The sequence below is a fragment of the Atractosteus spatula genome, chromosome 4 (genome assembly GCF_055471065.1).
Source record: "Atractosteus spatula isolate fAtrSpa1 chromosome 4, fAtrSpa1.hap1, whole genome shotgun sequence".
Classification (NCBI taxonomy): domain Eukaryota; kingdom Metazoa; phylum Chordata; class Actinopteri; order Semionotiformes; family Lepisosteidae; genus Atractosteus; species Atractosteus spatula.
Genome location: NC_142709.1, coordinates 58,153,308 through 58,166,081, shown reverse-complemented (window position 1 = coordinate 58,166,081; position 12,774 = coordinate 58,153,308). Strand labels below are relative to the sequence as shown.

Below are 12,774 nucleotides of genomic sequence, written 5' to 3'. Positions count from 1 at the left end.
CTGAATTACATGCAGTACAAAGATGTACATGGAAGAAACGGGAACAATATTCTTAGGAATTGTTAAAACACTGTTGTGGTTAATGTACATGTATATAGTTTTGACACTGAGCACAGTATTAAACAGCTTTGAAAATGGCAGCTTGAAAAAACTCTTATAGCTACTCTATTATGTATACTATTATGTTTCTGAATAGAAAATATATTCAAGCAGTTAAAAAGCATCAATTGTACAAGGAAGCACTTGAAGTAAAGAACTGCAAAAGAAAGTAAAATGTCAGAAAATTAACATGAAACAGATTAAAAAAACATCAATCAAGATTCAAGGAGAAACTATACTATCATAGTGACAGGCACAAATGTCTTAAAAATGTTATTGGATGTATTAATTATTTACTGCAATCAGTGTTACAAAACCTGTGATGGAGACATTGGTATTAGGATTACAGCCTATGTATTTAGCTGGCTACCTGCTGAAGCATGACAAAATACACTTATACTTTTAAAGAAGAATATAAATAAATAATGGTTTGATAAATTTGTAAACCAGTAAAAATTATTTAATTAAAGGCAGATTTCATTTTCATAAACCGTACCAAAAAAACCCAACAATTTTAATTAAGGAAGTGTTTTGAACTCTAGAATTGTGGAATCACCTTTGTCATGATCTTTTCATTTTCAATACAGCGTAGTGTACTTTGCTTGATTGTAGGGCTGACACTGCTCCGGGCTTGAGCACAATGGTTTTCATATGTTCTTAAGAACCTCCGAAGAATGATGGGAACATCTGTGACCGAGCCTTGCTTTGCATTTGTTCTGGTTCCCTTTCCTTTCTTTTTTTTGGCCATTTTGCTGCAGATTTTCTTTTTTTTCTGACTCTTAACACAGCAACAAGACCGACTGTAAATTTCCTGGGCTGAACCATAAAGGCATACTGTATATCAGAGGTACATTGAAAATTTAGGCCTGGACATGCTAATTATTAACTAAATATGTCAGTGTACTGTAGGTGAGCAATCGTCTCAATAAAGCACAGTTCAGTATAAAATGCTGCGTTTTAAAGCAAATGATTTAGTATTGTGAGAAAAGCTCAAAGAAACGAACATATTTTTCCTTAAATGAGGGCAAGAACATGTTTAACTATTTTACGAGACAACACAGAGAAATTAAACATAATATACATATTTTTAAGAAGTACGATTTCCTGGTTAAAGGTTATACTAATAACACTACAACAGAAATGCCTGTAATTGTACTTATCGAAGACCACTAAGAATGCAAAGCAATTGGATTATACTGTAGCTAAATTTTAATAAATTAACTTTAATTCCTAAATCTAACTGTGTGTTTAGAATTAATCACCAAAATATATTAAAACTTCCAGATTTTAGAAGTCTTGACATTAGAATCGTGCAAACGTTGTTATAAATTCATGGTTTTCAACAAAGCCTTTCGTCAGAGACGGTTCTTAATCCTACTAAATTCAGAAGAGAATTAACACTCCTTCACAGCGATGTGCTCTATTTGGTGAATCTATTGACCTACTGTACAGTACGGTTACTCTACAGTACAGTTACGTTCAATATTTGAATGTTTTATAGTTGTACTATGTAATTATTATAAATTCCTTTTTGACGTTTTGACGTTCGAAGTTTTAGTCAGGATACTTTTTCGAAATGTTAAATTATGATGTGCGATTATGTTAAAAATTTGGAAATCGTTATCAGAAGTAACTGAAAAGAAGTCTCTAGGTCCTAAACATATTTTTAAAATACGACAAGGAAAAGTGCAACCTAAAGTTTTGACTCCATTAAACTTTTCCTACAAAGTCATCTACAATATTTCAAAAATTGAGAGGCTGTTTTCTTATTTATTTATTACTGATAACTGTGCACTGACAAGTAAATGCTGAGCTGAAAACACTTGTCTTCTAAAACTTTCTCGTCAAGCTACATTTACTGTATTTATGTGATAGAAACATTTAAGACAAAAGCCAGTATGTTACAAGCAATGACAGTTTAATATATTAATTTTCAGTATTAGAAACCTGGGCTAATTTAATGTGGAGATTATTTTTATGAATACGCCCCACTGTGCATGTTTAAGAACGCAAACAGTTAAATAAAGCTGCATACAAAAATACAACAAAAATCAAATTTAAATAATAATTCCTGAGGAATATGCAGATACTGCAACAGAATTAGTAATAAATAGAAACAAATGTTTCCGTCTTACAGAGAGTCCAAAAACGCAAACCATGAAATTGCACATTATAACAAAAAGCCTATCGAAATGCCTGTGATCTGTGAAATGGAGCAACAATGTAGGCGAGATTCACAAATTACAATAATCCCACTGATTTGATTATATTTCTTCCAGGCTTCTAGTGCTGTTCTAGTACTAATTTTGATTTAGCCATAGGTTTACAACAAATTCATGAGATTCATCTCACCACCACTGGGACTTTCTCTTGGCGTCTGTTCCTATAGAAACAAGGGTGAATGTTTAAACACAGAAACAAATAAGGTACTTCCTCAAACTGCCATGCAGATCTAACTGTTCAGTTCAGGGCTCTTTAGTGCCGCGATATTTAAATAATCCTTTTTACCATTTTGTTTTTTTTTTTGTGTTGTTCTTGTTTTTGCTTCACCGCGATAGTACAATGGCATTATTGGAAAGTTTTCTTTCTGATTTTAATGACTTGCATCTTCAAGCTTTAAATTCCTTTGCTTCAACAATAGTTTGGCGATGTTAAGAATTCTCTTTGCAATTTTTTCGATTTAAAAATTCTGCGTTATTACTGTACTTGGTAAATTCTGGCTCTCCCGATGTTGTTCTCCCGCTTCAATATTAAAGCGATTAATGGTAAAACAATTATTTGCTTAAACGAGTTTGAACCTAATGCATTATAATAAGATGCATTTATCTTTATTAAAATAAAAATGTTATTAAATTGTTATCTTTTTATTTTTATCTTATTTGTATTTGTATTTTTTTCTTAAAACGGATTAATTAGGTAAAGTGCACTATGTCAGAACTAAAAAAAAATAGAAACATACTAATACAAACATTTGCATGACATTGTAGCACTGTGCTAGTGCTGTTGTGAGAGCATGCGATATTATTGTGTCCAAGGATTTTGCAGAAAACGTTCCTTTACATACAGTACGTGAATATAAAGACAAATCTATCAGACTGAGTTTTTACAGAACAATTGCTACCTTTCACGTCTTCCCTTGGAATCTTTTCCGCCTCCGCCTGTCTTTCTCATTTATGAGTAGGATGACCTACATTGCACAGATTAAGTACAACTCACGGCTCAACCTAGGCAGAGCAGTTATACGCGGATATTTTTGGTCAATGTTATACAATCTGGAAACAACAACAATAATGATGATGATGAAAAAGAAGAACTTTCTAGACCTTCAAAAGTTTATTAACAATCTTGAAACCATTGCCCAGGTGACTGCTGAGCAGATGCAGTTGTTAGAAGTTCCTGTACACTGTAGCTTTGCAGGAATTGCAGAGGCCACCTGCCTGTGAAAATGTGTTCTGGCCTTCAGGACATTCCTCCTGAGCTGCTGCTGCTGACAGATGGGAACTTTATTTCAAAAGAGTCAGGAGAGGCATTAGATTTCTTAGGAATTAAACTAGCTGCAATTTGTGTTCACAAAGAAATAAGAATGCGTTTCTTGCTACACCACAAAACCTAAAAGACTGCTTTTAGTACCACAGGATTAGTAGGATTAACTGGTAAAATTTAAATTCAAATAAAATGGTCAAAATCTCAGTAAATCTCTACAGGACTTTGTTTCTACCTAAAGGAAGGAAAAACTCTGGAAAATATTAGAATGATGCAACTTTGCACAGTGCTGCATATACTGTACAGTACACACCAGAAGAAAACTCTACAGCCGAAATGATGTGTTTCTTTTCTTCTCTTTTCATTATGGAATAAACCTTTACTTGTTCCTTTGCAGCCTACACATGCTGACACAGCTACCTACAGTACTTGAACTACTTCAGTACTGTATAACACACTTAATAGGTTGAGTTCACTGAAATATTTAACTTGTAGTATCCATCCATTTTCCTGCCAATGTATGCAATACAGGGTCACAGGGGAGGCGGCAAGCAACGGGCATAAAATTTGTAATATATGTATATAATTTATAAAATATGTCTGCTAACCCCAAACTTACAGTATGGGGCCTTTTTAATCACAACTGAGTCACTGCAGTTCTTTATTCTAAAATAAACAATGTTTTCTTTTTTTTTGTTCTGTCAACATTTATACCCATGTCTGCTTTCACAAGAGTCATAAAATAACAGAGATTGATCTTTTTTGGTTCCTGCTGGAGTGAACATTGATCTGTGTGGGTGTGTGGCAGTGGTGGGGGGAGACATATAAAATATTCATTTTAAGAGTGAGTTAAGTACGTGGGAACATGCAGATGAAGTGTAGTCTGCAGTTTCCCAGCTTTTGTTAAGTGTAACACATAAAACACAGACTCCATCTTGGGGGAGAATCTCATCCTTACAGCACAGCCTTGGAGACCATGAAACAGAATGGAAAACAGAGTCAACAAGAAAAAACTGGGCAGGTCTGCTTTCACCTCCAGAGAACTTTTCTGGAGTACAATAGACCAGATGAAATTGCTTAGTGAAAACAAAAACAAACACACAGTCACATGAGAGTCTGAGGAATGTAGTCATCTCCGTAGGTGGTCTAATAAGGTGAGGAACAAAATAAAGTTGACATGAGTACCAGCATAGGAAACCAAGAGCACAGAATATAGAAAAACACTTTACTACACTGACTGTGCTTTACTTAGATTTTTCTCATGCTGTGTTATCTGTGATGAAATGCTCAGTTAACATTACTATTTATAAAAGACTTTATTATAACAGACCATCCCGTTTCTATGAATATTTTAAATAAAGAAGGTAACTGAAATCAGTGGCTATACTTGTACATTGGCGAGCTTTGCAGTAGTAATTTTTAAAAAAAAATACATTGGTCACCATTCCAAGATCAAGCATACCGCTCTACTGTATGTCCTTATCAAATAAACATTCACTAAGTCAAGCTAATAAAATAAGGAGGTACAATTTTATGCCTTAGTCTGAAAATATTATGAATAACAAATTGTCTTCAGGGAAGATGTGATTCATATACTCATGAAACACATTTTTAAACATGGTTGAAATTAAAATGGATTGTCTGTGGTGTTGTAATATTTCAATAAATATCTTGCTAACCATGGAGTTTTATCTGCATAATATATGCCTTATGCTTCTTTTCTTTCAAATATAAAATAATAACAAAAATAACACAATGTGGCACTTTTTGGCAAAAAGCTCAAGAATGGGGAAAAAAAACAATTGGACAAATAGTACATTACATACTGTATACTGTATTACAGTAAATGGTCTCAATCTTATTTAAAATGCCAGTAATTTTATTATTTTCGATGTTCTGCGTTTTGCAAAGTATGCTGGCATGAAAGTAGGGATTTCCAAGGAACAGAACAAATGTGTGCAACCAACATGCTTTTAAAGATGATTATATTAGCATAATTTAATTTAAAAAAATGTTATTTTCTATTCTAAAATTCTAGAAAGCTGACACTGAGAAGAAAGTAGGTAGTAAAAAACATTGTATGCTACACAGCCGGGACTATGGAGAAAACCTACCACAAGAACTCGGAACAAACAGCAACAAAGAGTCCCACAGTCTTGTATTACAAAATTATTCAATAGGTTGCAATTTGATACAGTGAGGACTTTGATATAAACAATATCCTCACTGTCTACCACACTTGAGCAAAAAGAAACAACAAGAAAACACAGCAAACAGCTAAAGTCACAAGTTAAGGGAGAAGTTTGAGACATGAAATTGGCCTTAGGTTTTCGTTTAAGCTCTGTAAATTTCTGATGGTATTTGTTTTAGCTGAAATTAACCATCAACAGTTGCAGAAGCTGTCAAAATGCTGTGTGTTTAATTTAGATTAATTGTGAAGGATTACACCATACAATACTATATACTGTAATTATGCCATATGGTTCATCCATTGCTGCAGGATTATATTTCTTCTCAGATAAATAAAACAAGTAACCAATCCTTTAATCTAAGTAAATGGAATAGAAAAGCGTAAAATGTTCCTAACTGCCCTGTCAAATCTCACAGTTGCGGAAATACATTAAAATGATACAGAGAATATAGGATCTGCTTTCCGTAATGCAATGGATTTGACAATTACCATAACACACCCATAAATGCAATAAATGCAAGCATACTGTATGCTTCCAGTCTGATTTTGTCAAGTACATTTTATCAGTAGGCCTTAACATACAGTAATGTCCTGAGTAAGGGATTTATGACAATCCAGATATGTGGTCTGGATTACGGCATAAAGTGTTTAAAATGAGATAATGGAAACTACTGTACATAATGAGGGCCAATTACATTTGAAATCAAAAGAAAAGGAAATTATTCATTATGAAATGAGGATGTGCTTTCTAATAAGGTTAGAAATTGGCAAAGGCTTTAACAACAGAAAGGTGAGAGATGTTTTATGTTTTTTTTAATATGTTTATTAGGTTTTTATTTTTATCTGGAAACTGAAAAATACTTTCATTATCTACAGTATTTTGGGCCTCTATTGCAATATTTCATTCTGTGTCCAGCTTGTCCTGTCTATTTCATTTACTTGAGCTTGCAATGTATTCTACTTCCTAACTCCCATTCTTTTCTGTCCATTTTTTAAGTGTTTTCTTTTTTACTCATTTGTTTTGCAATGACTATTTGCTATATTAAATGATTTTGGCTGATTTTTGGCATCTGTGTTTGTTTTTGACACAGATTAATTTAGGTCCTTGGTTCATCTAAACTAAGTTCCCATGCCTAAGTTCTTTTTAATGCTCAAAGCTACACCCCCCTCTCTTCTAGCTTTTCTGTCTCTACAGAACATTGCATATCCCCTGATGTTTTATTCTTCACCCTCTCAATTCATTATATATGCTTCTAAGATTCTAGTAATCTAATTGGATGCTAAAGCAGTAGCTTCTTTCACCTGCACTTTGTTTGTAATATACAGAACCTGGCATGTAGGTCCAAGCACTTAAATTACCTGGTCCTTTCATGTTTTGTTTTTCCCTTGGGCTCTCTTTTTGATGCGCTCATTTTGTTTGATGGCCCATTAGATGAAAAAAAAACATTCAATTTCATGAGTTCCTTCAAGTACCAAAAGCAAGAGTCCTCTTAAACTTTCTTTGGAATCTCTCAAGGTTGACAGGATGCTTGTCACATTGATTTAGCTTCACCCTGGGTTTTTGTGTGCATACAAAGCACCAGATTTAAGTAATATGTTAGGAGCTTTAAATTACGTTCAGAGCTTTTTTGTGGGCTATAATATTGTTGGTTGCACAATTTACTTTCTCATCCATATAATACTACGTGAAACATCAGAACATGGTGCAATGCAATGTGTTGTGAGGTTTAAAATATATAATATAATGAGTTACTATAGCTTACGAGCTTGTACATGGCTCACTTTACAGGGTATTTAGGCCAGAGTGCACTAACTTTTCATGGAGTGTCTGATTACCTCTGGTAGACAGAATTTCCATCAGTTCCATATGGCTTTTTTAAGTGGAATTCGTGCAAAGATGCAATTTAATTTTTAGGACTGTTAATTTTTTTAACATAATATTAGAGAAAGTCTTCCTGGGGTCAATTACATTTCACCATAAGACTTTTGTGGAGAATGGCTTTCAGATTAACATAAATACTTTGTATACTGTCCGTTTTCATCACCTATGCATCTTTAGGTTATGAATAAGGGTAGGTTGCTGGAATTGGCAAACTCTTTAATTTTGCATTGAAAACTATTTTACTATTTTTAGTTTATGCATCCCATAGTTTACGTTTACCATTTTCATAAGTATTTCATGAGTTTTCCAGAATCATCTGCATGTTAGAAGTTCAATTTTAAGTTTTACAACCCATTCATTTCTATCAGCAGTCTGGTGTGGCTCATAATAACTTGGACACCAAGATCAAATTACACCCAAAATGTCTGTGATGGATATGATCTACTTTTTATATTATAGAAGTCTTTATTTATTATTCCTTTAAAAAACTGTTTTAATTATAGTGTGAGATATAAAATAAAAAATGCTGCGATCATAAAAATGGTGAATTAGTATGATCTGGCACAAATATTTCAGAACGATCTCCCTTTCATATCATGATATTTATATATACATTGTATCATATCATATCTCCTTCAGATTATATGATAATTTCAAAGAAAAATTGTCACGCCAGTTGGAATTGGTCCCAGGAATTATATTTTACAATAGAGATTAATCATTGGTTCAATTTCGATGCAAGCCAGCTGTCACGATTGTAGTCCCTCCTTCTTAAGGGCGCTCCGGCTCTTTTACTTCTGACCTGATTTTGTGCACCTGCCCCTCGTTCTAGCTTCCTTCCAGCCCCCTTTAAAAGCCAGACGTTGACGTTAATCCGGGCTCTGCTCTGGTTTCCGCACCAGGCGAGTCCGGGACCTGGAAGTGCCTGGTCCCGTTAAGGTTTTATTTTCTGTTCCTGTTTTTAATCGTCTGTCTAGGATGGACCGCCTGGCTTTGGACTTTTGCCTACTTTTGGATTCTCCTTTGGACTTCTTCCTGGATTGTTTGCCTCGGCCACACCTCCCCCGAACACCAGCGCACCAAGGACACGCCCCCTGTTTTCATCTCCGTATCCTGCATGACTCCCCCCCCCCCCCCCCCCGTGTTTTCTTCACTTTTCCCTGGATAGTGTCGTCCGCATAGGGTCCGGATAGAACTGTTCGTTACACCAGCAATATCAATACCTCACAATCTGTCATGTTATGGCAAAGTTGAGCACGATAAATGTCAACAGATCTGAAGAAACATACTTCACCCATATTCTCTTTGTTGGATTTGTCTCCCATTTGGTGAGAGACGAGAACAGCAGACTGTATAACATATCCTTCCCTATAAGGAAATAAGGAAATATCTCCCTGAATATGTTATGGAAGAATTATGGAAAATCAAAGACTTAAAAAAGATTCAGTGAAAACAACTGATCAGTTTTCAAAATACATGCAGTATAGTCTGAACTGTGTTCACAAGGTCTGTGTTTTACTCCTAACATGCTGGTCTTTTAAGTTTGTTGTGAGTGATTTGTTGAAGTAGTAGACTCCAACAGGAATTTGCTTTATTATCTTCATTCTTGATTAATGGTGGTTAAAGCCACATACCTATTTTCATACCAGCCCTATTTTCTTCCAGCCTAATTATATAGGGGAAGGATTTATTGAAGCTGACAAAAAGAAGATTTCTTGCCAAGAGTATGGCTGTCTATAATGTGAGGTTCATAACAAGTGGAAATTCCCTTGTGGATATAATTTGTGGATGTTACTTGGACCCTACACTGTAGACACCTGCATTCAATTTGTTGGTTAATTTTAATTTATATTCTATCTCTTTGAAGTGAGCCCACATCCCTTTCATTGAACCTGTTTATGATAGTAACCTAGCATTCCTTTTTAGCCAGAATCTAATGATTACTCCATAGAGAGCTGGAGGGTTTACAGGAGCAGAAATCATGGTGATGGAGAGTCACAGAGAGACTGCAAAACGTTATATTCCATAGAAAGTCACACTTTTCAGTGTTAACAAATGGACAAATGTGGTGGACAAAGCTCACTTTACCACCAGTAGTTCAAGTAGGTAGCTGCGTCAGCATGCATAGGCTGCAAAGGAACAAGTAAAGGTTAATTCCATGCTGAAAAGAGAAGAAAAGAAACACAACATTTCGGCTGTGGAGCCTTCTTTGAGCTTCACACCTGAAGAGGACTCCACAGCCAAAATGTTGTGTTTCTTTTCTTCTCTTTTCAGCATGGAATTAACATTTTCTTGTTCACTTTACCACCATACCACCAACCAGTGGTCCTCAATAGACATCCCCTTATAGAGGGCCCAGGATGTAGACAGAAGCCTAAGCAAGTGAGCCAACAGACTGCCAGGAGCATGAGGGCTAGAGTCTCATAGCTCTCACAGTTTCAATGACCCACTTAGACAGCTTTGAGATCTGTGCTTGGGTTTTATCCCAAAAAACACAAGGAGTTTGGATGTCCTGAAGGATGCAGTGCATTCATGACAGTCTGATATGGCAGCCAGGTGGACACAAAGGGTGGATACAGCATTCCCCATCAGTCCCTGTGCCTGGCTGTGCATTAGATCAAAGAAACACCGGCCAGTTTAGCCAGCTTGCTAAGCTCAGTCCTTGAGGGTCCAAGAACCATTCCGTTAAACAATTCAGACTCTGCAAATAAATATGGGCCAGGATAGGTCAGCGCATGTAGAGAATGTCTAGGGTGAAAGAATCAGCCCAGACAATAGAATGGAGTGAACACTCTGTGGGACAGCATGGCCTGGCCTCTTGGTATGAGTAGCCAGGCTTTTATCCATGTGAGGCATTGTGGGGCTTACTCTCTATTGTCAGGGTCAGTCATCCAGTCCAGAGGCCTAGAAGAAGGTAAAAAGGTGTCTTGTGGTATAATGATGAAGACTGCTGGAGGAACCCGGCCTGGAGCAGGACAGAGAGTGAGAACAGGGGCAAGGAGGTGTCTGGAGTTCCCTCATCTTGAGGGGGTGGCAACCACAGTATAACTCTGTCTACCACCTTCTAAAGCACAGCTCCTTTCCTCCAAACACACTCTGAATGGTATGAAGACACATACCATCCAGAGCACTGAGATCATACAGTATTCTAGTCCTGGTCAGTGAAAGCAGAGATCGCGAGTGTCTGTGGGACCTTCCAGATTGACATACATCTTTGTCACATGAAAAACAGGCGCTAGACCCAGAGAGAGCTTCGATATCTGACTCAGGGTCTGTCGAAACCTTAAGCCTTGAGGATACAATCCCATACAATCCTACAGTCGAGGCTCAATCTTTTAAGACGTAGAGGGCGTGACTCCACATTGAGGCTGGGTGACATGGCAGCATCTGATTGGATGCCTTTGCTCTATATTCCCAGAGGAGGGGTGGTGACAAGGCACTTTCTCAAGAAGTAACAACTGTAGACAACAGGGTATAGATGCTGAGGGTCAGGCTAAAAGCACTGTGGTAAATATTGCAAGTATCCCATCACTGGGGCCAAATCTCTTTTCCTAATAAATATAATTTTTTGCTGACATCCCTTTGATTGGCAAAATTGTGAGGTTATGAAAAAAACAACACCAAATGGCTTAAATAATCAATAGATCAGAATATTAAATTATACTGTATTGGTGCATACAGTACAGTATATAATTTAAAAATTAAAAATTATTAATTATTAATGCATGTGGCATTAATGTTTACTTCAATCATACTTATTGACCCTGTGGAAAATTGTTTCTAAACTCTTCCATTAAGTTCAATAACGTAGTCTATTATTATAAAGTACACCTAACTAAAACCATCTGTACTTAATTAAATAAATTTGATAAGTTTTTTGTGACATTGGTCAGATTTCCATCCAACTTTTACTGTATTTACTATATTTAAGTCCAAGTTTACTTACTTTCCATCCAGAAGAATTTCCTTGATAATGAAAAACATTGCATTTTTCACCTTTGTTTCCCTCTCTGACTCTGATCGGCTTTATATAAGGCTAATAATATTTTCTTTTTAAATATCATGCAACTGACTTTTTAGAATGTTATGGTTGGTTCTTTATGAAATGTTATGTTTCATTGTGAAGCAAGAAAGAACATTCTCTTTTTTCATAACCTCACAATTTTGCCAATCAAAGGGATGTCAGCAAATTACAGTATATCTTTTCATATACAGCAAGTGGAATACATAATTAATCTTTAGGGAGTATTATTCAATATTATATAAATCTGAAATTAACAAAGATACAGTAGATATCTTACTATACATTTCTTGAGTAAAGCTTCATGTTGCACTAGAACAGGCAACAGACCTAAAGAAACCATACCTTAACAAAGAGGTGCAGCGGGTAATTAGAACCATTCATAAAAATAAAGCCCCAGAGCCAAAGGGATTACCAGCTGAACTCTACAGTCTAATGGGAAATAAAGCAATTTCAAAACCTATTGAAATGTAGAACAGGGTTATTAAAAACAGAAACCTACACTTTGTTCACATTTATTATTAAGCACTGCAAATATCTCTTTACCACCCAATAAGCTTGATACAAATTACAAAATTGAACATCTTGGATGGATTTTTTATATCTAACTGTCTTCATATCTGAAAGATGCTTCCGTAACAGTTTAAAATCATGTTGGAAGACAATTAATTAGCTAATTCACAGAGCAAATATAGCAACATGAGTGTTAGTATTAAGCAACATAGAAGGTATAATTATACAGTGAGACTTCCTTATCTAATTATAACTCCATGCCATCACTGGTTTAATGATTAATGATTTAAGCATATTGACACCATCAGCACAAGCAGGGGGTAAAAATTGTTTTCGATTTGAATTATTATAACATGTTTTATATAAAAATAATATAACACATTTTAAATAAAAGAAAGCATTTTTTTACTATCTAACTCTATGAGGTACTGCATAGTGTGACTAATAACACCACTAACATATACTGTACTGTAAGCTGAAATTTGGTTCATTGGGAATTTTCACCCATATCACTTGCTGGAAGAGTGAATTTGATTAGTATAATGTATTTCCACCTATTTCTTCTTCCTTATAAAAACATTCTAT

The 12,774-nt window shown here is 35.4% G+C and overlaps 1 protein-coding gene across 1 annotated transcript in view; it reads right to left on the bottom strand.

The window, feature by feature from the left end:
• Window positions 1-847, bottom strand: part of LOC148836677 (uncharacterized) — a 28,503-nt gene extending 27,656 nt beyond the window's left edge. Inside the window, exon 1 of the mRNA XM_088912626.1 lies at window positions 656-847. Within this exon, the coding sequence (XP_088768752.1) occupies window positions 656-847 (192 nt within the window). The remainder of the gene's footprint in view (window positions 1-655) is intronic.
• Window positions 848-12,774: the final 11,927 nt, after the last annotated feature.